At 38.0% G+C, this 24,303-nt stretch overlaps 1 protein-coding gene across 2 annotated transcripts in view; it reads left to right on the top strand.

Moving 5' to 3' along the window:
* The window catches only part of LOC126203669 (serine protease 30), a 121,532-nt gene that overhangs the window by 54,181 nt on the left and 43,048 nt on the right, over positions 1-24,303 (top strand). Inside the window, exons 5-6 of one of the 2 annotated variants that reach the window (XR_007540345.1) lie at positions 11,199-11,376; positions 23,820-23,954. Coding sequence is in view for 1 of the 2 variants with exons in the window: in XM_049938033.1 (XP_049793990.1) it covers positions 11,199-11,383; positions 23,820-23,954 (320 nt within the window). In the remaining variant the exon portion in view is untranslated. Of the gene's footprint in view, positions 1-11,198; positions 11,384-23,819; positions 23,955-24,303 lie in introns of both variants that reach the window. The other variant, XM_049938033.1, reaches the window with a different exon arrangement.

The following is a 24,303-nucleotide window of genomic DNA, read 5'->3' as shown; positions in this document are numbered from 1 at the left end:
AGGTCTTGCAAAGTGCGGCTCACAAGTCATTCCCCTGCAGTGAGTGCCTCCACCTCCACATCAGCTCGGGCGGTGTCATCATGGCCTTTGGTTCATTTGTTTATCTGCAGTCAAGTTGGTCACTCTCTCTTCCACCTTGGAGCTCCCCCGTTTCTTTAGTTCACTTTCTCTTGACATTTTGTACATATTTGTTCTCCTTAATATTGTGCTATCTTTCAGGTTGTGATTTTTTTTTATTACTGTGGCTATAATTCTGGTTTTGATTCTGGATATAATTGTGGATACTTTTTGCTATACGAGGTGGAATCCAAAATTTTCGAGACTGGTCTGCCATCTGGAAAGTAGGATTAGTAGATCTTTGCACCACTAGGTGGCAAGAGCTGCGTATCTGATGAGTCAGTGTGCGGAGTGGCATCCAGCTGGGAGGATGTGTTGTGTGTCCACTGTGATTTCCATAATACTCTGTGTTTGGTGTGTGGCGATTTTACGATGCATCCGCAAACAGAACTGGGTGTGTGTATCAAATTCTGTGCGAATCTCAAGAAAAGTGCTACAGAGACCCTTGCAATGATTCAAATGGTTGAAATGGCTCTGAGCACTAGGGGACTTAACTTCTCAGGTCATCAGTCCCCTAGAACTTAGAACTACTTAAACCTAACTAACCTAAGGACATCACACACATCCATGCCTGAGGCAGGATTCGGACCTGTGACCGTAATGGCCATGCGGTTCCAGACTGTAGCGCCTAGAACCGCTCGGCCATCCTGGCCGGTGCAATAATTCAACAAGTGTTTGGGCAACAGAGTATGAGCTGTACACATGTGTTTAAGTGGCACGCTCGGTTCAGACAACGAAGATGATGCTCACACTGGAAGGCCCGTTAGCCGCACAATGCCAGACATTGTTGCCAAACTTCAAGAATTGGTTCGTGCGGATCGATGTCGAACCATTCGAGACCTTACGGATGAAGTGGGTATTGGTATGGGACATGTCAACGAATGTTGACTGATGAATTGGGCATGCATTGTGTCACCACAAAGTTTGTGCCAAGGATCTTGACTGCCGATTATAAGGCACAGCGTGTTGAAGTGTGCACAGACCTTCATCTGACTGCATCTGATGATCCAATCTTCTTGTCACTGGTTATCACTGGTGATGAGAGCTGGATTTACGCTTATGATCCAGAGACAAAGTAACAATCGTCCCAATGGAAGAGCCTGGTCTCACCAAGACCCAAAAAAGTGAGACAGGTGAAGAGCAAATTCAAGAGCATGATCATCAGTTTCTTTCATACCAAGGGAATTGTGCTCAAAGAATTCATTCCATCCAACCAAACAGTGAATTCCACATATTACTGTGAAGTTTTGTGACATCTCCGTGAAAATGTGCATCAATGACGGCCCGAACTTTGGCAGAAAACAACACTGCAGTCATACCCCACCCACTGTACTCACCACATTTGGTGCCTTGCGACTCCACACTATTCCCAGAACTGAAATTCAAGTTGAAAGGCAGTCGGTTCGACACTCTAGAGAGGATTCAAGAAGCATCGCTGGCAGTGAAAACATCCTCAAAGAACAGGACTTCCAGAAAACATTTGACCAGTGGCAGAAGTGCTGGGATCGGGGTTTATGCGCAGATGGGAACTTCTTTGAGGGTGATGGTGACCATTAGTCCAAAGGTAAGGTTTTCAACAGATAGCAGCACCAGTCCTGAAAATTTTGGATAGCACCTCACAGCCTTTAAGAATGTCAAAAATAAAATAAATATTACAAATGCATTTTTCGTGAGGAGTGGGAGATCAAGTACTTTTTTGTGCACAATTCCATTAAAAAATTCCTATTGTTTAGTATGTAAAAAATGCGTAAGTCAAAAACCTGTAGGAATCCTGCTTATCTCTTCACTCCCTCAAGCAACATGTAAGTGTTATCCTCGTGAAGAACGATACCCTTTTGTCGATAATTTAAAAGAAAAGGTACAAGAGTTACCTGAATCATCAAGACTTAAAGAAAATAATTTAACTGCATCATGTGTCATGCTTAAAAGTTCCAAAAGCTCTGGAATGCTTCAGCGATGGATTACTTCTGATTTAACAGAACATAGTCAATTACTAATTTTTCATGTAATAATGGACAACTTTTCCATATGTGAAGTGTTACTCACTTTAGTGCGAATGCTCAGAATGGTAGCTTCACTGTACAAATTGAGTTGGAGGTGGACACAATCGCTGGAGGGGAATTGCTCCTGAGCCATGTTTTGACAAGCCCGCTCTAGACGAATTTGCCATTCAAATCCTAGGAATCCATAAAACATGTTTCCGAGATGAAGACCACTTTACCCCATAAAACTTTGGGATATTTAAAGGTAAACCAACATTAAAAACCAAAGGCAATGTATCAATATTTGGGACTGCCTTTGCAGTAAGGAAAACTATTTCAGATTCAGTTATCAACTTTACAGCTCAAAGTAAAAGAATAACAGTTCTTACAGTCAAACCATGCAACGAAGCAAATACCTTAATAAATGCTCATGCTCCCACTAATGGTAATAACAAGATAATCCTAAAAAAAAGTAGGAGACTTTTGAGAAACAGTAGAGGAAATGACAAGCAAGATTCCAAGAAACTGTGTGAAAATCTTATTAGGTTCTTTTAAAGTGCAGGTTGGTATGGAGAAGAAATACAGATCAACAGCAGGATTTCATCCAGTAAATCAGTGGACATATAAGAATGGACAGCATCTAATAAGCTTCTGTACATTATTTGTGCTGAGTCATCTGTCTATACAAAAGAAAAACCTGGAGGTCACCTAACCCATTATTAAGGGAATTCCATATGTAGCATCATCACAGATGGTGTACCAGCATCTGTGTTTACATTTGGGGGTAGCTGTCCTAATTTCATGTCTGAAGTAAAACGCCAGACCTTTCGCTCATGAGATGCAATAACAGGATCCCAAGGAGTGGCCATACCTCCACAACACATTACAAACACCAGCCGAACTGTATCAACTCAGCACATGTGCAGCATCTGAGGAGGGGAACTGTAGAAGGAAGCTCATTAGTGAAACAATTTCAGAAGACCCAATTAAGTATTTTTGATTTTTCATTCTTTCATTCACATATCATGTTTCATAAATTCCACTATGACAAAAAGTCTTCATGGCTTTAGAACAAGTCCAGTCATACCTTAACATGGAGAAGCTGCAATTGTAGGCTACTTCTACAGAGTCCACTATCATAAATGTCCACAAGGGAGAGAGGGGAGACATGAGGGAAACTTACCAAATACATTTTCAGCTTGTTTCTGGCCTCTATTCTAAGCCAGGTTGTATTGGGGTGGGGGGGCTTCAGTGAATAAATGTAGTGTAAGGATGTGGTTATCAGTCCCAACTGATTAAAAAAGTGGCTGTAAACTCTATATGTTTGAAACATAAATCTAATTCTAATTACTTCCTTTTGTGCAAGGAACACCTTTTAGAATGCATAGCAGCAGAGGTTCCCTCGCAGATGCCACTTTGCTGTAGGGGTGGTGTACTTCTGTAGCTTAGCCCTTTGAACAAACACATATCTCACATATGTTCTTAGCTGTTATGTCTGCATGGCCAATAATTTGAAAAACACAAACGTTCAAAATAAATAATATCTGACTAGGGTATGAAAATAAAAAAAAAATCATTATATAACCAAAGGATCAGACAAAAAAAGGCAGGAGCAGGGTCCAGACTCACACCAAGAAGAAATTTCTTCTTCTTTCAAAAGGCTAAGCCTTGTCTGTGCAGCCACAGTTTCCTCTCTTCAACAGCAGTCTTCATTTCTGTGTATGAGGGACACCCCATCTCAGTGATCGTATTTTTTTTAAGCAGAATGTTCTTAGACATCTCTCCATTTTCTTCCCTAGGATATTGTCTTTGAAAATGTTTTGTAGAAGAATATTTTGTCTAATGAAGTGTCCAATGATTTTTGCTTTGCATTGGACTAGAACTTTCAGTAGCACTTTCTCCTCCCCTGTTTCATTTACAACCAACTCATTTGTTTTCCTGTAAATCCAGCTAGTTCTCGTAATACTCTTCCAGAGCCACATTTCCACATCTTCAAGGCACGCTTTCTCCTGCTTTGCTAATGTCCAGATTTCATAGCCATATGTAAGAACACTCCATACAAAGGACTTCATAAATCTTTTCTTAGTGAGAAAGCTGATGTCCTTGTTTAGCAGAAGGTGGTTCACATTTTGGAAGGCATTTGTGGCCAGTATACCAAAAATCTCATAAAATAAAAAAAAGGGAGAAAAATCACATACATGATTTATGATAAAGAATATGTAGAGTATTAATCACTGACCATCCATTTATTTGCTGTCAGAATGTAAAGATTGAAACCCATTGCCATTATGAGTGTTACTGGAATTGCTAGCATGATGATCAATAACAACTTCCTCTATTTTTGTCCCTTAATTTTTAATGCTCACTACCTTCCTTTTCAATATGCTCTACGTATCTGTAAACTGCTGTCTTTTCTAGCGCAGTGAGAGAGGAAGTTTTTCCTTCAGCTGGCTTCCAGATGTCCTCAAGCTTAAAAGTAACTGCTTGGTAGACACCTAGTTCCTTACTTGTGCCCGTGTCACAACTATTGTGTTTAGTTCTGAGTGATAAGGTGGCAACTGGAGAACAGAGTCGCTGTAATGTGCATGAAATGTGAGTACAGTAAACACATTTTCAGGCTTGTTGCTTTTAATTAAGGCATATAACTGCACTGAGCACTGATGTCTGTATGGTGCAATGGTCAGCGCATCTGCCTAGTAGGCTGGAGGCCCAGGTTTGAATCATGGTCTGGCATAAATTTCCAACTTTCCCCATTGATTTATGTTAATAGCCAATGGCAGCTAATGTCATTCTTTTCTTTGTGTCTTGACTCATAATGGCTGTGGGATCTAAATTGTTTCTGTTCTTTTGGACATGTCTGAAAGACACCATGCATATATTATTTAGGAGACATGAATAAATTTATTACTTTCTGCACAACTGTAAATTGACATGATATATGTTTGTTATCTCCATGTACTACAATAAGACATCTTTATTTTGAAAGAAGTGTATTTATTCCTTCAGTTGATCCACGTGATCAGTTGTTGGTTCTAGAGTGAGAACTATGAGTATATGTTGTCTTGTTGAAACATTTAGATGAGTTTCCTACTCATCACCTTCAGGTGTCTTCATCAAAATTATATAAATGTGAAATCAAACAATGTAAACTCCATGTAGGAATATCAACAATGTAGGAAAAGACAGGGTGCTACTTACCGTAAAGAGAGATGTTAAGTTGCAGACAGGCACAATTAAAAGACACTTACATAAAGCTTTCTGCCACAGCCTTCATCAATGAAAGAGAAACACACACCATTCATCCACAAAAGCAAGCACACTTGATGTACACATGACTGCCAACTCCAGCATTCCGTCCCGACATGCTGGAGTTTGGACATGCATGAGGTGTGTTGGCTTTTTTGGATGAATGGCTGTGGCAGAAAGCTTTACGTAAGTGTCTTTTAATTGTGCCTGTCTGCAACTTAATGCATCTTCTTTATGGTAAATAGCAACCTGTTATTTATTTATTTACACATCAAGTTCGATAGGATCAAATTGAGGGGCAAATCTCCAGTGGATGAAATTACAACATAAAAGTAATAACAGATAAAAATAAAATGTTTATGAACCAAAAAAAGTCAAGCTTTAAGTTTAAGTAAACATAAGAATAGCTTAATTTTTCAAGGAACTTCTCAACAGAATAGAAGGAATGACCCATGAGGAAACTCTTCAGTTTTGATTTGAAAACACATGGATTACTGATAAGATTTTTGAATTCTTGTGGTAGCTTATTGAAAATGGATGCATCCGTATACTGCACACCTTTCTGCACAAGAGTTGAGCAAGTCCAATCCAAAGGTAGGGTGGATTACTGTCGAGTACTAACTGAGTGATAATGGCTTATTCTTGGTAATACGCTGATATTGTTAACAAGAAATGACAGTAAAGAATATGTTATTGAGAGGCCAATGTCAAAATACCCAGACTAGTGGACAGGGGTCAACAAGAGGTTCACGAACTTACACCACTTATTGCCCGAACTATCCATTTCTGAGCCAAAAATATCCTTTTACAATGGGAAGAGTTACCCCAAAATATAATACCATATGCCATAGATGAATGAAAATAAGCAAAGTAGACTAATTGTCTTGTCGAACGATTACTTACTTCAGATACCGTTCGAATAGTAAAAATGGCAGCATTAAGTCTTTGAGCAAAATCTTGGATGTGGGCTTTCCACAACAGTTTACTATCTAGAAATTTTAACTATTCTGTTTCACTAATCATATGCCCACTCTGTGAAATTAAAAAGTCAGTTTTTGTTCAATTGTGTGTCAGAAATTATAAAAACTGAGTCTTACTGTGATTTAGCATTAGTTTATTTTCTACAAGCCATGAACATATGTCATGAACTGCACTTTTTGAAACCAAGGTAGTGTTGCACACAACTTCCTTTACTACCAAGCTAGTGTCATCAGCAAACAGAAATATTTTAGTGTTACCCGTAATACTAGAGCGCATATCATTTATGCAAATAAGGAACAGGAGTGGCCCCAACACTGATCCCTGGAGCACCCCCCATTTGACTGTACCCCACTCAGACCCCACATCACAGCCATTCTCAGCACTGTGAATAATGACCTTTTCCTGTCTGTTGTTAAAGTAAGAGGTGAACAAAATGTGAGCTACTCCCCGTTTTCCACAATGGTCCAACTTCTGGAGCAATATTTTGTGATCTGATTACATAGAAATAAGTCTAATATTATCTACATTATCCCTTTCTCCCCTTTTATAAAGCAGTTTTAGTACTAAGTACTTTAATCGTTCAGGAAACTGGCCATTTTAGTACTAAGTACTTTAATCATTCAGGAAACTGACCATTCCTAAAGGAAAAATTAAAAATATGGTTAAGCACATAGCTAACCTGTGCAGCACAGTACGTTAATATTCTGCTAGGCACTCTGGCATATACATGAGAGTCCTTAGTCTTCAGTAATTTAATTATTGACTCAATTTCCCCCTTTTCTGTATCACAGAGGAGTATTTCAGACATCAGAACATCATTTGCCAAGAAAATTATATGATTCCCTGTCAAAATTAATTTTTATTTAATTCACCAGCAGATCTCAGAAAATGATTGTTAAATACTGTACATATATCTGATCTATCAGTAACAGAAATGTTTTTACTATGAACTGACTTTATATTGTTGACCTTGTGCTGCTGACCAGACACTTGCTTCACAACTGACCATACTGTTTTATTTTTATCCTGAGAATTAACTACTCTATTTGCATACCACGTACTCTTTGCCTTCATATAAAAAATTAATATTGAAGTCCACATATAACTAATTTCTGGTACTTCCTATAAAGTGAATCAAGAATTCTCTCTAGCCTGAGCAGTAATGCTCTGAAGTCAGGGGACCTATGAACAACAAAAATTATAAGTTTAGTTTCCCTAAATTCGCCCCTGCATAACATTCAAATATCTGTTCAGTACAGTGCCATGATATGTCTATGGACTCAAATGGAGTACTGTTTTTTATGTAAATGGCCACTCCCCCACTCTGCAAGGAACTCCTTAAAAAACAGTCAGCTAATCTGTGTCCTGCTAAAGGAAGCCCTGTCTTTTCCTACATCATTTATGTAAATGTAAAATTTTCTTCTTCTTCTTCTTCTTCTTCTTCTTCTTCTTACATGTTCTTCCTGGAGTGGAGAAACCTTGCAATGTACCTATAGTTATGTTTTCCCCTCTTTCTTTATTCCGTTTCATGTGTGAAGGGAAATGCCAGTGGCTGCTGCCATTCTCTCTATCAAGCTTTTTACTGGGATCTTCACTTCCTCTTTTAACATAAATTTTATACAGGAAACGTATTTGAAACTGTGAACATGAACAACAATTGGCTGTGTATTTGAATAATGACAGTGAAAATTTGTGCCAGAGTGGGGCTCAAACCTAGATTTCCCACTTTATGCAAGTGGTCGCCTTATCCATTTCAGCTATCTGTACACAAAAAATAGCCAGACACAAACTTCCATATGTAATCATCCATGCATCACAAACTGCACTCATACGTTACGTATATTTTCATCCAGCAGGGACATATTATTGAGAGTTAAGGATATGGTATTGGCAACTAAATACTAAATAGCAGTTCCTGTACTAAGAAGTATAGGGCCCTCGAATCACAATAACTATGTTATTCCTGGGCACGAACATATGTAAAACACAAGTGCAGTTTGTGACATGTGGACAACAACATATGGAAGTTTGGATTGGGCTGTGATCTGTGCACTGATAGCCAAAGTAGTTATGGCAACCACTCATGAAAAGTGGGAAATCTGTGCTTGAGTCCCAGTGTGGCACAAATTTTCATTACCGACGGTGGTTCATATTTGCAATTGATAAAACATTTCTTGTATTTTTTGATGGCTGTAGTTTTTACAGTGCCTGCTACTTTGGATTTGCATGCATTTCTGAAGGAACAATGCCCTGTACTTCTTAATTGCATCCAAGCCTTACTACAAAGAACTCTCTCTCCACTTATGGTTCATGGAGACTGTGATGCCATGCTGTGCAGAAGAGATAGTGAGAAAGCACGAAGTAAACAGGTCAGCAGGTGACAGAGTGTTGACAGCCAACTAACAGACAAAACGAACAGCTCAGTAGCCAACAGGCAATTGATGTGGCCACACCTTAAGAGCAAAGGAATGGACTTGTATATCAGTCAAGACATGGATGAATTTCTGTGTATTTTGCACAAATTCTACACAAGTGATGCATTATCTGAGTATAAAATCCTGTAAATGAAATGAATGAGTAGAATGTGCATAATGTGTTATGTTACTGATTTCTATGTTCCCAAAATTGGAAATTATTCCTCGAGAATTAATTGCTGAATCTAAATGTTTAGCAAGTCTTCCATGTGGTTCTTTCAGTTCAAATTTACATCAGTATGCACATCCAAGAATGTAGAATTTTCTGCCCTGTTTTGTTGAGATACAGTATTAATAGAAGGCAGTGTTGTTGACTGTACAAAAGTGCATGAGCTGGTTTTTTTCCAAACTTTAAAGCTAGTTCTTTTGCACAAAACAAATTGACCAAAAATTCCTGTTTATGCTTTTTTCCTCAGCTTTACAGTTATGTTGTATCATCTTAAGAAATTACTAAGTCTGTGAGGTTGTTACCTGATACAAATAAAATTCTAAGTCACTAACATAGAGCAAAAGCAGTGATGATTCCATGACTGAACCCTACAGAAAGCCCATTGTGGGTTCTTCCTATGCAGATGATGTGATGCCCCTTTTCATATTACTCAAAAATTGTAGTGTAACTTGCTACATCCTGTTTTGATAAACAGAAACTAAACTGGGCATGTACTGAACCATGTTAGTTATCCTGTAAAAACTCAATTTCCCAGTAAAATATTATGACTTATGTAGTGAAGTGAAGCAGATGATCCCAGCATTTTACCTTTTAAAATGTGATTAGATGGTCAATGAAAATATAAATAACTATCTCACTAGAGCAGCCCTTTTTAAATCCAAACTATGAATCATTGTGTATCCCGTTACTATACAGGTGGCTGACAACCCTTGAGTACACAACCTTTTCAGAAATTTGAGAAAAGATATGAGCAAATTTGGGAAAGGTGTGAGAATGGCCAGTAGTCAGTGATATCTGTTGAGTCACATATTTTATAGAGACCTAACCATGTCATATTTTAATCTAAGAGGATCCTCTACAAACTAAACTTTCATAGGAGAAACGACTTGTACCATATAGGAATGATGCACCAATGGTACACCTGCTTTTTACAGCCAAACAAATAATCTGTGGCAGTTGAACATTTTATTTACAGTGGGTATACCATAGATTACAGCAACATTCAGATACTGACTACTGCCTTACCCCTCTCTGTGGGACCAAAGGCCAAGTGTAAATATGATTGGCAAACAACCTGATCAACTGGGACAAGAGCCTCCACAAAGAAATTCATGGAATCTTCTCGATTAGCACTTTCAGTGTCACAGGGACTTCTGTTTTCTGTTTTGAGTCTTCACTGCCTGGCATTCTGGCACCTGCCATCAATTGGAATGATGATCTGTCTGACTAATAGTCATTGCGAATTTGTGGCTTCTCAAGCAGATCTTAATTTGTTTATATTTGCTGCTTGCAACTTGCTGCAGGTATGCCTAAAAATTATGGAGTAATGAGTAGGACTTTTAAAAGAATAAAAATGTTATGAAGTGCTGCAAATATATGTAAGAAGAAAGCTGAATATAGTTGGCAGATTATCACCTAAATTTAATCATACTTTAAATATGTCAGTCCTTTTAAAGTGATGAAATGATAGGTAAATGAATACTAAATTATTTATGCTATCCATACCATACCTTTTTCTGATAATATGTAGCCTTATTTTGTACTACAAAAACTGTGCACTTTCCATTGTTGATGCAACTGTGGGAATGCCTGATAAACTGAGAGTAAGAATGCCTCTTCTTCTGACTACAGTCAAATGAGCTTTAGATGTAACATGATCAGTTTTGGGCTTCTAGCACCATCTTCTGGTCTACCTGTTCATATTAAAGAAATACATTGAGCCAGTGCATACACGATACAATTTATTTACTTACCGATTATGAGTGAACAACACTGGAAGAGGTCAAGGAAGCTGTTAACACAAAATCAATAAGTAATGTGATTGTATTATGTATGCACTGGCTTAGATGCTGTGTTGAAATAAAATTGATCATTCAATAGTAGTCAGAGGAAGATTCATTGTTAGTCTCAATTTGTGAATGGTATTTACATATTGTTTTCTTAAATCTCACTGTCATTTACTGCATGCAGTACCAGTTGAAGAACTATTTTGGTTGACTTTGTTCATGTCTTAGTTTTTCCCCCTTGCTCAGAAGAAGGATCAGTTGTTTCAACACACATTTTCAGTAACTGTGAAATGATTTACAAGTCACATTACATAATTTCCACTAGCAAATAGCTTCCACTTCATTTTAACACTTGGACAGTGAATAATAACTTCTCTACTCTATTTATTTTATTTATTTTGTAGAATCATTGCTCTAAGCCAGTAACTTTTATGTCAAGCAGAGTCCGAGGAAAATGCTCTTGATGATGGAAACTCCCTGGAAGCAGAGTCTGATGACATCTGGCAGTGTGGAGTGCCTGCAGGGAACAAAGGCAGCCCAGCCTGGTCACTCACGAGGATTGTCGGAGGAAGGCCTGCTAGCAAAGGCAGGTGGCCGTGGCAAGTCGCTATACTCAACAGGTACAAGGTCAGCACCAGTCTGTGATTGCTACCATCCGAGGGTCAGGCAAGGGGAACATTTAAATGGTATTCACTGGAAGTAGCCTTCCAAAATTGTACTGTTAGATCCAATAAACACATTTGAGTCTAAGCTCAAATACCCTCACTGGGCCAGCTGAAATTCTTTATTTTAGGATATATTTTGAAAACTGTAGCTTTATAAAACTAAGAAAAATAAATTTGAGAAAGCTTTTATGTAAAATATTTGGCCCTTGTCTGTCTTTTCATTAAAATGTTGTTGCAAATTTTGAGTAAGAGAGGCACAAATATTTTGGTAAGTTATTATTTCATAAAAAGTTGTAAAAGATCTACAGCCTGTTCTTGCACACAGCTTGCATTATTGCAGTGTGTTCTGGAACAATGAAGTGTGTTACTAACACCAGGACATTTGTTTTTGGTGCATTGTTTTCTTCTGTGTCTTACTGACATTAGCACTGGTTTGGCAGACATTGTTGTGCTTGAATTTCCTCATCATCATCTTCTTCTTCTTCTTCTTCTTCTTCTTCTTCTTCTTCTTCTCCTCCCCCACCCCCTCCCCCACTCTTTCTCCTTAAAAGAACCCACAATTCAACAAATGTTTGTCCATATTCCTTGTCTTCTGATGTTGTATGAATAAATAAAAGAAAGAATACATATATACATCCACCACATGAATTGCTTATTTCTTGAAAGGGTGATAAACATTCATCTAAGCTGATTTGTCCATTCCTATTTTTATATAATTATCATCAGTGAAGTTTGTCAAGTGAAAGCAGTGTAATGCATGATTGTGGCCTGCTACCTCTCAGTTTATCCTATACAATACCACTGGTAATGCGTTTTTGTTCCCCCTCTCCCTTTTTTCAGACATATTCTGTTCAGAAGTGGCTCATACCCATACCACATCTGGAAGTTAATACACATTTGTTCCAATGAGTGACCAGTTCCTAACCTCCACTTTGCACATAATATACAACAGAAACAGTCAGAGGTCAACACATTATGGGTTTGTCATGTCATATATATGTCTGTGTTTCAGGCAGGGGTGACTGGACTTTGTGCCCACCCTGAAGATAAGAATTGTCTTAACAGCACATCCCACAATCTTCCTAGCTTCATTCTCTAGTAACCTCTTTCTTGCACCCACCTCCACGACTGTAAGCTGGTCCCCCACTTTACTAATTCTACAACAACAGCCTGCTCTATCTTCCCCTGCCATTTCACGCCTACACATTACTGTGTGCTGCGCAAAACTTAACTGATCTGCACCAGAGTGAACTCACTTATGCCACATGTTCTTATCCTGTGTGCCAGCTGTATCTCCCTCCCAGCTGCCAGCCACCCTTCACTCCAACCCTCCCTCCCTCCCCCCCCCCCTCTCCACCATCTTTTTCATCTTATCCACTGCACTCAATAAGAACCCTCAGCCTTGTCGAGCTGCAGTGCCAGTACAATGTAGCAGGACAGTTCTGTGTGTGTGTGTGTGTGTGTGTGTGTGTGTGTGTGTGTGTAAGACATCATTTGCAGTATCTACATTTTCAGTGTCTATACCAGGAATGTTAATATCAAAAGTCTCATCCACAATCTGTGCAGTATTGATTCAGGTAGAACCGGCAATAATAAATGGATTTTCTTTTCTTAACTTACGTACCCAAAGTTCTAAATGTGCTTAAAATGTTTCAGGTTTTCATTAAATCATTAAAGCAAACAGATTTATTTTAGGAATAACAAAAAATTAATGTAGCTAGAAATCAATATAGTAAAATAGTATCAACTGCCAACAGGCCATAGTGTGTGAAATTTAGTCAATAGGACTCAACTAATGAAATATGCAAATGTAAGAAAACACAATTTTGAGGAACTAAAATCAACTTTTACTTCATTTGGACTGGTAGACTTGTAAATTTGAGAACTGTCAACAAAGTTTTAGCATGGCTTTAGAGGGAAATAAGTCCTCTTGTGGCTGAGCGGTCAGCTCATCTTGATTGCCTTGTGGAGGACATGGGTTCAATTCCTAGTACTGACAGGGATTTTTCCTTGGTAACATGACTGAGGGGGGTCCATTTATCCTCCTGATGCCACTTGAGGAGCTGCTCAAATGAGGAGTATTTATTTCTTTTTTTCTCAATAAATATCTTCCCTTCCTAAAATGGTGTTTGACTGCTCAAAAACTATGAATTATTCTAAAAATGATAGTAACCTGATGTGATCACTCTGTGGAGTGTATTGAGTAACACATAGCTGATGTTCGTACAAAATAGGAAACACTTTGTGATAATCTTTATTTAAACAGGAGTACCACATCCAGTGATTTCTGACATGTTTATTTTTACAATTTCTCCAGGCCAGTGCCTCCGTCATGAATGTTTTGGTATGTCCTTAATGTGTATAATGTTTAAAGGAATTACAGCTGTAATAGAATACAGCCACTCATTTCTTAAATGTTGTTAACCAACACTGGATGAATTTTTGTTTCTCGCCTGGACTATATTATTTTAAGATGACATTCTATTTAATTTTACCATTTGAATTATATGTACACTGTTTGACTACATTAAAAATGTGCAGGAAGTATTCTGAAGATCCAAATAACATTTATTTTACTCCTATCGCCACCTGCACCTCCAATGGAAGCACTTATTTGCCATCAATCCCTCCAACCAAAGCCAACCTAATTTCAACATTGAACTCTGTCTTTCCCAATTCATATCATCATCCAACCATGATGCTCACCACCACCCACTGGTCACCTTCCAGGAATTCCTTACCTCCAACTTGGTTTCACCATCTGTCCCCATGTTCATTTCCCTGAACACCAACCTTTCAGCAAAAGATATAATAGCCACAGACACCTCAAAACAAATTATGACCTAATCATCCTACCTGCAGACAGAGGCTCCACCACTTTTGTTATGAATCACAGCAACTACCTGGCAGAAGGCCTGTGCCCGGTATCTGACTCCTCCACCTATACACTCTGTCAGAGTGATCCCATTCTAGAACCTGAACACAACCTCCAATCCTGGCTTAGAGCATCAGGCCATTCCCAGAATCTCTCCCCTGTATCCATTTCTCTCCTCACCCCTATGACACCCTGCATACCCACCTTCTGCATACTCCTCAAAATCCACAAACCCAGCAATTGTAGACACCACATTGTGGCTGGTTATTATGGTCCCACTGAAAGTATTTCGGCCCTCATTGACAGACACGACCAACCAGTTGGCCATAATCTAACCTCACACATCAAAGATACCAACTTCTTCTTTCACCATTCTCCATAATCCCAACCTTGTAACCTCCAGGATCCCTACTTGTCACTTTTGACACCACCTCCCTGTACACCAACATCCCTCACGCCTGTGGTCTTACCGCTATTGAACGCTATCTTTCCCGACACCCTTCGACTCCAAACCCACTGCCTCATTCCTCACACACCTTACTAACTTTATCCTAATTCACAGCTACTTCTCCTCTGAAGGGAGTGTATACAAACAAATCTGCATCTCAGCGATGGATACCTGCATGGCAACCTTCTATGCCAACCTGTTTATGGGCCATCTAGAGGAGACCTCCTTAGCCTCCCAAAACACCAAACTCTAGTTAAGGTTCACTGATGATACCTTCTTGATCTGGACTCAGGGTCAAGACCCCCATCTTCATTTCTTCACAACCTCAACACCTTCTGTCCCATCTGCTTCACGTGATCCTCAGACCAGCATACCACCTTACTGGATGTTGATATCTTCCTCTCTGGTGGCTCCATCTGTACCTCTGCCCACATTAAACCTACCAATCACCAAAAGTACCTTCACTTTGACAGTTGTCACCCATTACATAAAAGAAAAAAGAAAAAGAAAACCATACAGCCTGCCCACCCAGGGACAGCAGATCTGCAGTGACAAGAACTACCGGTACTTGCCCAATATGCTGAAGATCTCATGAAGACCTTCACACGGGCAGGTATTATACCCCAGACCTAGTCCAAAAGCAGCTCTAAAGATTTCCAGTGCCTTTTTCCCTCACACACCCAATCCTCCCACCACCCCTAAGAACATGAGTGTCTCCCTCATCACCCAGTACCACCCTGGACTGGAACAACTGAACCACCAGGGTTTTGATTACCTATCACTGTGTCCTGAAATGAGAGACATCGTACCCGAGATACTTCCCACCGCTCCTAAAGTGGTGCTCCATTGTCCAACCAACCTCCACAACATCCTAATCCATCCTAATCCATCCCTATGCCACTCCCAATGCCAACCCCTTACCACAAGGATCATATACCTGTGGAAGACCGAGGTGCAAGACCTGCCCAATCCGTCCACCCAGCATTTACTGTTCCAGTCCTGTCACAGGCTTATCCTATCCCATCAGAGGCCAGTCCATTTGTGAAAGCAGCCATGTCATGTACCAGCTCTGCAGGAATCATTTCACAACTTTTTATATTGGTATGACTACCAGCCAGCTGTCCACCAGGATGAAATGCCACCATCAAACTGTGGCCAAGAACAGAGTAGAATACCCAGTGGCACAACATGCAGTAGAACATAACAGGCTTAATTTCAATGGCTGCTTCACTATACAAAATGATTGAACAGTTTGCATTGTGCCCATTTTGTAAGCTTTAGGTCATTTGACTCAATATCTTAACTCCAAGCAGCACTCAGGGTTGTCTACAAATTGTGTCAGGTCAGAATTTCTCTGCTTCGGTCATTATCCCCTGTTTAAGTTTTTTGATCTCCTCACATACCTAGTTTCAGGTGTTTTCTTATTGCCTAGTAGCCTGATTGTAAAATCTGCAAGTTCTGTGCACCATGGGTCCCAGAGCTTGTGACTGATGTATAGAAAATCAAGAGGCAGGGAGCCACATTAACATTTCTGAGGTGGTTTAATGCTCAAGGAAACGAATTCCTCAATTACAGTTTAACACTAGAATCGCCGGAACTAGTACTATCTTAGAACCGCCGATGTGGTCAAAGTGACCACTTTCTTTGTAAGTACATGCTGTGCTGTTTAATGTAAATATTAATGACCTTGATAACAATGTATCACTTTAATTACATTTATTAACAGTATCATTGTATTTTACAACAACAATGGGAACATAATATTACTAATATTAAAGAACATAGTTCACAATATTTATCTGCAACCATACTAACTGTATTGTAGTAGTTTTAAAATTAATAGAAATTAATCTTACTGGAGAAACTAAGTACCCATGAATATGTTAAGAGAAAGACCAATCATAAAATATGACCATGTATAGTACCTAATCCTACTTACGAGCATTACAAACTACTGTCTTTATTACTTTATGTGTACGCGGCCCACAAACATATCTCTTGCATTTACTGGACGCTTCATTTGTCTTGTTTCTGCATTTCCTTGTTTGGCATAGATTTCTTACTTTCACAGGAATTTCTGCTTCTTCTCTTTCTTCATCACCATTGTCCTTTTCTTGCTTTTCTTTTCCAGCCCTTGCATCCTTTCCTGATTTCTGGTTTCCATATAGGCTCTACGTAATTCTTCTGCTAGATTTAGGATGAAATTTCTCCTACTTATTTTGATCCCTGGTCACTAGCTTGAAAATCATCCATGCATTGATGGCTGTTAAATCAAGGATAATGTGAAATACATGTACAGGCCATTGACGAGTACCAGAGCAGACAGAATATTTCCTCGTCATCTGGTTAAGGCATCTACAGCAAATTTTGTGCTATTGTAGAAGCTCACTGTTTTGGGAAGGTGTTTCAAATTATTTTATATTTCAACATCTGTGTGCATGGTGCTATACAGAAGAACATTTTTGTTCTTTTCCCCTTGGTAAACAGAGTACCACCTTCCCTTTTCAAGAGAACAGACGTATAAAGAGGAGTTTTCATTTTTTTTATATAGTGTTCAGAATTTCTTTTCTTGCATGGTTGATAGTGCCAACAAGACTAGTTTTCTCTTTTTCCAGTCTCTCCCGAAGTGTGACCATAGCGAAAAAATTATCAGTAGTCACATTTCACCCCTTATTGTGATATGGAGCTACCAACTTCATTACTACTTGTTCTGGATGTTTCCCATTAGGTGCCCTCTGTTCGTTCTTTCCTACATAAGGGAACCCATAACAAAGATATTTTGTTTCTACATCCGTTATAAGCCAGAATTTGATTCCGAATTTATCAGGCTTATTCGGCATATATTGCAAATACGGACACCTGGTTCTGCTGGGGAAAAGTTGTTCGTTCACAGTGACATTTGATCCAGGTATGTAATTCAACTGACAGTTTTCTATAAAATGGTTCCAAGTAGTTGATATAAGTGCAAATTTGTAACTTTTCAGACGTTCTGACCATGTATTTTTTTCATCAAAACGCAGATATTTCAAAATTTCTCGAAACCTGTTTCTGCTCATTGTGTCAGTGAAAAATGGGGCTCCCCACTTTTTCAAATGCATCTAATTCATCTAAATGCAAACTCCAGGAATCATTTCCAAGAAGCCATTGTGCCTCTGCTTCTGTGCATTTCTTTATGTGTTTCAACATTGATTGATCAACTAAATGGCGCCAGGCACTCGAAACATTATCATTTGAGACGTGCCGCTTTGCGTGTGGAGTAGGTCCCCGTGTTTCTTTCAATATATTCTGTTGACCTATCCTACCTGGAGTAGTAACACCGAAGTCTGCTACAGCCCACTCCGTGATCCCGTCCTTCCCCAGGATTTTTGAGCCAGGTTCTGGAAGTGAACCCTAACTTCCTTCCCCTCTTCTACATCGATTCTGTATTGGTCCACTTACAGGAGGTGCAGTTCTTTTTTTACCCAGGGTAGGTCCTTCTCTAGCATTGTTTATATTACTGCTTGGTCCTGGTTCGGCAACTGTGTGAAGAAAGAGACAATTAGAAAGCTACAACTCATTATAAAGATAACATACCACACAATAAAATAGCAGTAACAGAAGTAGCAGTAGAAGTGTCAGCTCTATTATAATAGTGATCATTATTCATATAGTAACAATAATAATAATAAAAATAATAATACAAGTGAATGTAAATTACCTTCATCTTTAGTCTCGGAGCTGTCACTCCCAACATTACCGACAGGTTGGTAATCTTCATCTGTAGAATCTTCCACAAGGTCATCAACTTCAGGATCATATTCAGCATCTGATTCATACAATAGTGTGACAATTTCTTCATCTGAAAGTGGCCGTGGCCGTGGCCGTGGCTTGTATCGCTGTGACATCTCAGCCATGTCTACTGCTCTGAGACCAGTATTCAAATAATCAGTCTTGTTTATGCGAAACCCAATAGCAAACAATAAATGACATATTGCATTGTTGAGCTTTTAAATTCAAACAATGCAAATAAACTTCAGTAACCAACATATTTAGTACATTGTCGACAAGTGCTAAGAATAAACCCGGGGAGTGACGCACAACAATCTTTAAATAACCTGTTTTCAAATATACGTCTAATGTGGTCAAAGTGACCACTCGGCGGTTTTAAGTATAAGTGGTCATTCAAAGAAAACTAATGAAGATAAAATAAATTTTGGACTATTTATATGACCTACATAAACATTTAGGAAAAGTCATTAATTCACAACAGCATAGATTAGAAACTGACCGAATAATAACATGTTAAAATATAGAAAGTGTTCAAATTGACCACTCGGCGGTCCTAGTGTTAACATGGGTCGCATATGTCAACTTGGAGACAAAAACCATTCAGTGATTTGGGACACATTAACTCACCACTTGAACCTTTAAAGTGCCACCACACATTTTCTACATGAAAACTTATTACTTTTTTGGGTCAGAAAGGATGTATTTCATACTGATTCTAAGGAAAGAGGTACTGTACTACAGTAAACCTCCAAACAAGCTCACAAGAGCTATACAGAACAAAAGACATGGGATGCTGTGGTCTGTCATTGTTTTTGTAAATAATAAGTCTACTGGATATGTGTTTAGGACTTGTTTGATCATCCTCTTTACAACTGTGATTTGTCACCCAGTGATTTTTCACTATTTCTGAAGATGAAAAAATGGCTAGGGGTCACATTGGTTGGAAGATTAGATTATATTAGATTCAGTTTTACTTCCATAGACCAAAAATTGAGATGATTCTCATGGGTGTGGAACATGTCAAAAAGTATAACATAAACTATTGGAATTGATACTTACTACCCTGGTCATTTGTCAGGAGATTGTCAAAATAGGTGATTTCATTACAGTAAACTGGAACTGCTAATATTTACAGAATTAATATGCTGTCAGAATGAAACATTGTTATGCACTTTTAATGAATTTGTCATACAAAAAATACCTAATCTTGAGTGTTGTGAGCAAGTGCTGTCAAAACTGAAATCTAACAAACATTTTTACTTAAGATGGTCTAACAGTCCCTGTGAAGATATTCATCTACAGAGTAGAATCGGTTGCCTATCAAAAAGTCTTTCAGACTCTGCATAAACCATGCTTTATCTGAAACCAAGTTTTTAATGATTGCTGGCAATTTATTGAATATGTATGTTCCTGAATATTGGAGCCCTTTTTGGACCAATGTAAGTGATTTTAGGTCTTTATGTAGATTGTTATTATTCCTAGTACTGAAACTATTTATTGAGCTATTGGCAGGAAATAGAGATATATTACTTGCAACAAATTTCATTAAGAAATAAATATACTGAGAAGCAGTGGTTAGAATACATAGTTCCCTGAACAGACTTCTACATGATGTTCTTGAATTTACTCCAGAAACAATTCTTATAACACCTTTTTTCACGCTAAAAACTTTTTCTCAGTTTCATAAGTTTTCCCAGAATATGATCCTGTATGACAGAATAGAATGAAATTAAGCAAAGTTTGCTAGTTTCTTTATATTTATATCTCATACACCTGACATCATTCTCACTGCAGGTACAGACTTGTTAAGGTGCTTAAGCAATTCTGTGCATGACAAAGCAAGCTGGGATATTATTAGTTCCCCTCTTGTTTTGCCATCTGCCTACGTAAATTTGTTTTTTCAGTTTTAACTAATTACCATTAACATACATGAATATAATCTGCATTTCCATAAAAGTGAAAGGTTGGCCCACAGTTTTAAAGAATATAACACCAGATCTAATTTTGTGCTTAGTTTTATGCATGTAATTGATTTTCTAATTTATTTAGACTATTCCTAGTTAGTATCTTTTGTTATTGGGTGAAATTAGCAATTGTTTCATAACTTAAGTTCTATTGTTGATGTATAAACCAATATAAATTCTGTACTAATTATGAACATTTGGAGGTACAACTAATTGTATTCTTAAAGGATCTATTTGGCTCTATTCGAAAACATGTTAGCAAAGTCAGCCATTAATTAATTCCAAAGTAATTAACAGTTTTGTCAAAAGTATTGTTTGCATAATTATATCTGTTAATTTCATCATTTAAACAAATTATTTGACTTAAACCTTGTAGTAGAAGAAACTGTTAAAAAGACAGAACATTTTGATGTATTCAGTTAATTTAATGTGTTAAGTTTTAATTGTAATTTCTGCAAATTTAACTTTGAACAATGTGTAGTTTCGGCACCCATTATTGTGAGGATATATAAGGGGCCGATTTTTGGTCATGAGACAGTCAGTACACAGCCGAGTTTGACGAGAAACCTGTGTTGGTTAGAAAAACAACAATGCTTCACCTTAACTGTGAAATAAGTGTTACATAATTCTGCCGTGTGTTAAGACAATGACAGTGTCTGCTCCATACATACCTTTTTATTCTTAAAGAAATGTGAACTATGTGGTAGTAGATGTTCAATAGGAGACTATTGTAGCAGTATGTGGATGTTTGCCTGCAACCTATTAATGAAGCTTATCAAAAGTTAAACAATAGTGCACTGGCCATATAATTGTGTATTATTGGGGGGTTGCGAACAGTGAAAGTAAAGTACTGTGAAATGCAAATGTGCACCTGTCGGCTACATCATTTAAAGTAGTCAGTGTTGTACTTCCACAACCCATTTTTCAGCCATTGTAGCAATGCAGCATGTCAACACTGAGGACAACAAATGAAGAAACAAAGCAGACAAACACTATCACATGTGGTACGTCCTTCCCAACTGAATTTATTATCGAGTAGTAATCCCAGAAATAGAACGCTGTCAACCTGTTCGATCTGCATGTCTTCATATGCTGTACATATGCTGGAAGGAAATATCTTACAGGTTCTGAACTACATATAGTGGGTATTTTCAAAGTTTAATGACAGTGAATTAGCTTTAAACCATTTATTAATGTCAGTGAAAATTTGATTAGCAGCTATTTCTAAGTCTTTACGTAACTTGCTACTTATTGCAATGTTTGTATTATCTGCAAACAAAACAAACTTAGCATCTGGCAATGTAACACATGAGAGGTCATTAATGTACACAAGGAAAAGCTACTGACCCGAGATGTAACCTTGAGGAACACCACATGTAATTGATTCCCAATCAGATGAAGACTGACTGCTTGCTGCACAGATATCTTGCAATTACAGCCTTTGTTTCCTGTTGATAGATGAGACTCGAGCCATTTTGCAGCATTGCCAGTGACACCATAATATACTAATTTACCTAAAAGAATGATGTGGTTCACACAGTCAAAGGCTTTTGACAGGTCACAGAAAATGCCAGTAACCTCTAATTTATTGTCTAATGAATTAAATACATTCTCACTGTAAGTGTAAATAGCTTTCTCTAGATTGGAACTATTAAGAAACCCAAACTGTAACTTGGACAATGATGAATTATAGGAGTGCGTCAAAGCACAGCTTAGCTCACAGGTGCTGGATTACTACAGTAAGGGCATTGAAAAATTTGTTGTTTGGTATGAGGATTGCCTTGATCTAAGAGGCAACTATGAAGGAAATTAGCTGATTGTTGTACCTTCGAGGTGTACATAATCAAAAAAATCTTAATGTACTGGCAAAAAAAAAAAAAAAAAAAAAATAGAATTTACTTTCTGGCTAGCCCTTGTATGTGGTGTGATCAAAAAGTTAAAAATTTTTTTAATTTCACGGGTTTTATACATACAATTTAACTTTTTTTATTTTGTTGGGACACATGTTACTGATGTATGTTTGCATTTTCAGCTGTTTTGAATATTTGGTTTATTGTTGACAGTTGAAAAGGTTATACATGTTTTCGAGTGCTCAGAGAATTTTAATTTTTGAAAATGGTGGATCAAAGAATTTGCATTAAATTTTGCTTGTAAAATGGAATAAAGTGCATCACTGCATTTGAAATGTTGACTGTGGCTTCTAGAAAATGTGCTATGAATAAGACAAGTAGAATAAACACTTCAATGAGGGTCGAGAAGACGTTGAAGAAAATGGTTCTGGAAAATCATTGAATCATCATCAGAGATGTTTCTGATGATTCCAACATGTCCCTTGGCTTTGCCAAGCAATTTTTCCAGATTTTTTGGGCATGAAATGTGTAGCAGCAAAATTTATTCCAAAATTGTTGAATTTTGACCAAAAACTACATTGCGTGGACATCACTCAGAAATTGCTGAATAAAGTCAACAATGATCCAGAACTTGTAAAGAAGGTTACAAAAGGTTATAAAACATGGGTATGTGGGTATGACATAGAAACCAAGGTCCAATTGTCTGAATGGAAACTGCCTGAAGTGCTAAGCTAAAAGAAATTGGCAAGTTAGAATCGCATGTGAAGATTCTTCTCATTGGTTTCTTTAATTACAGTGGGATAGTGCATCATGAGTTTCTGCCTTATGCTCATACGGTCAATAAGGAATAGTATCTGGAACTTATGTGCATTTTAGGTGAAGCAGTCCGAAGAAAACAATCAGAATTGTTGCAAAACCACTCATGGAAATAGCATCACGATAATGCTCCAGCTCGCATTTCAATGTTTGTTTGTGATTTTTTGGCAAGATACAAAACTGTTATGTTGCCTCAGCCACTTTATTCATCAGATATGGCCCCCTACACCTGCTTTTTGCTATCAAGGCTGAAGAGAATCATGAAAGGATGTCAGCTTGCCACCACTGATGAGATAAAAACTGAATTTCTGGACAAACTGAACACAATAATGAAAATTGAGTTCCAGAAGTGTTTTCAAGTTTGGAAAAAGCACTGCCACAAGTGTGTTATATCTCAAGGTGATTGTTTTGAAAGGGACAAAGCTGATGTTGATGAATAAAGATTCTTTAAGAAGAACAAAAATTCCTGTTACTTTCTGATCACACCTCATATATGCATTGTATGTTACAATGTAAATTGTCTTATCATTCTGGTATTGATGCTGTAAAAGCTTAACCAGCCAAGTACTGTATTTCTTCTTTGCTCAAGTATTATAGAATGAATGAAACTGGGAACATAATGCAAAGTTGTCCAAGAGTGTTTCTCTTGTGCCCAGCACTGTCCTGTCGTGTTGCAGGAAGTATTCTGTGGAGGAACACTGGTCGCTCCCCGCTGGGTGCTCACGGCGGCTCACTGCCTGAGGCGCCGCATGTACGTGCGTCTGGGTGAACACGACATATCGCAGCATGAAGGCACAGAAATTGAATTAAAGGTTTTGTGTTTTCTCTTTTTATTTAATTTCTCCTACTTAATGTTCTGTTTGTACCTTAAGAATACATAAAATCACTGTGAAAGTAGGTATTAAACATTCATCATTTATTCTCTGGATAATAAAACACCACCACACTCAAGTACGTAACTTGGCCAGGGAGCTATGATTATATGACTTCAGAATTATATTAATTGAAGAAGCAGTATACAGAAGAGATGTGGCGTGAGATACATTGTTGTTTTCATGTCAAAACACATACATCACTTACTCACTGTAGGAGGGAGGAACTTTTTGTAATTAATCATTACCATTACATTGAAAACTTGACTTTTACTGTAGTTAACATGTT

This window comes from Schistocerca nitens, chromosome 9 (genome assembly GCF_023898315.1).
Source record: "Schistocerca nitens isolate TAMUIC-IGC-003100 chromosome 9, iqSchNite1.1, whole genome shotgun sequence".
In the NCBI taxonomy this organism is placed as follows: Eukaryota; Metazoa; Arthropoda; class Insecta; order Orthoptera; family Acrididae; genus Schistocerca; species Schistocerca nitens.
Note: the sequence above shows the minus strand (reverse complement) of the source record. Positions and strands in the feature narration are given on the sequence as shown.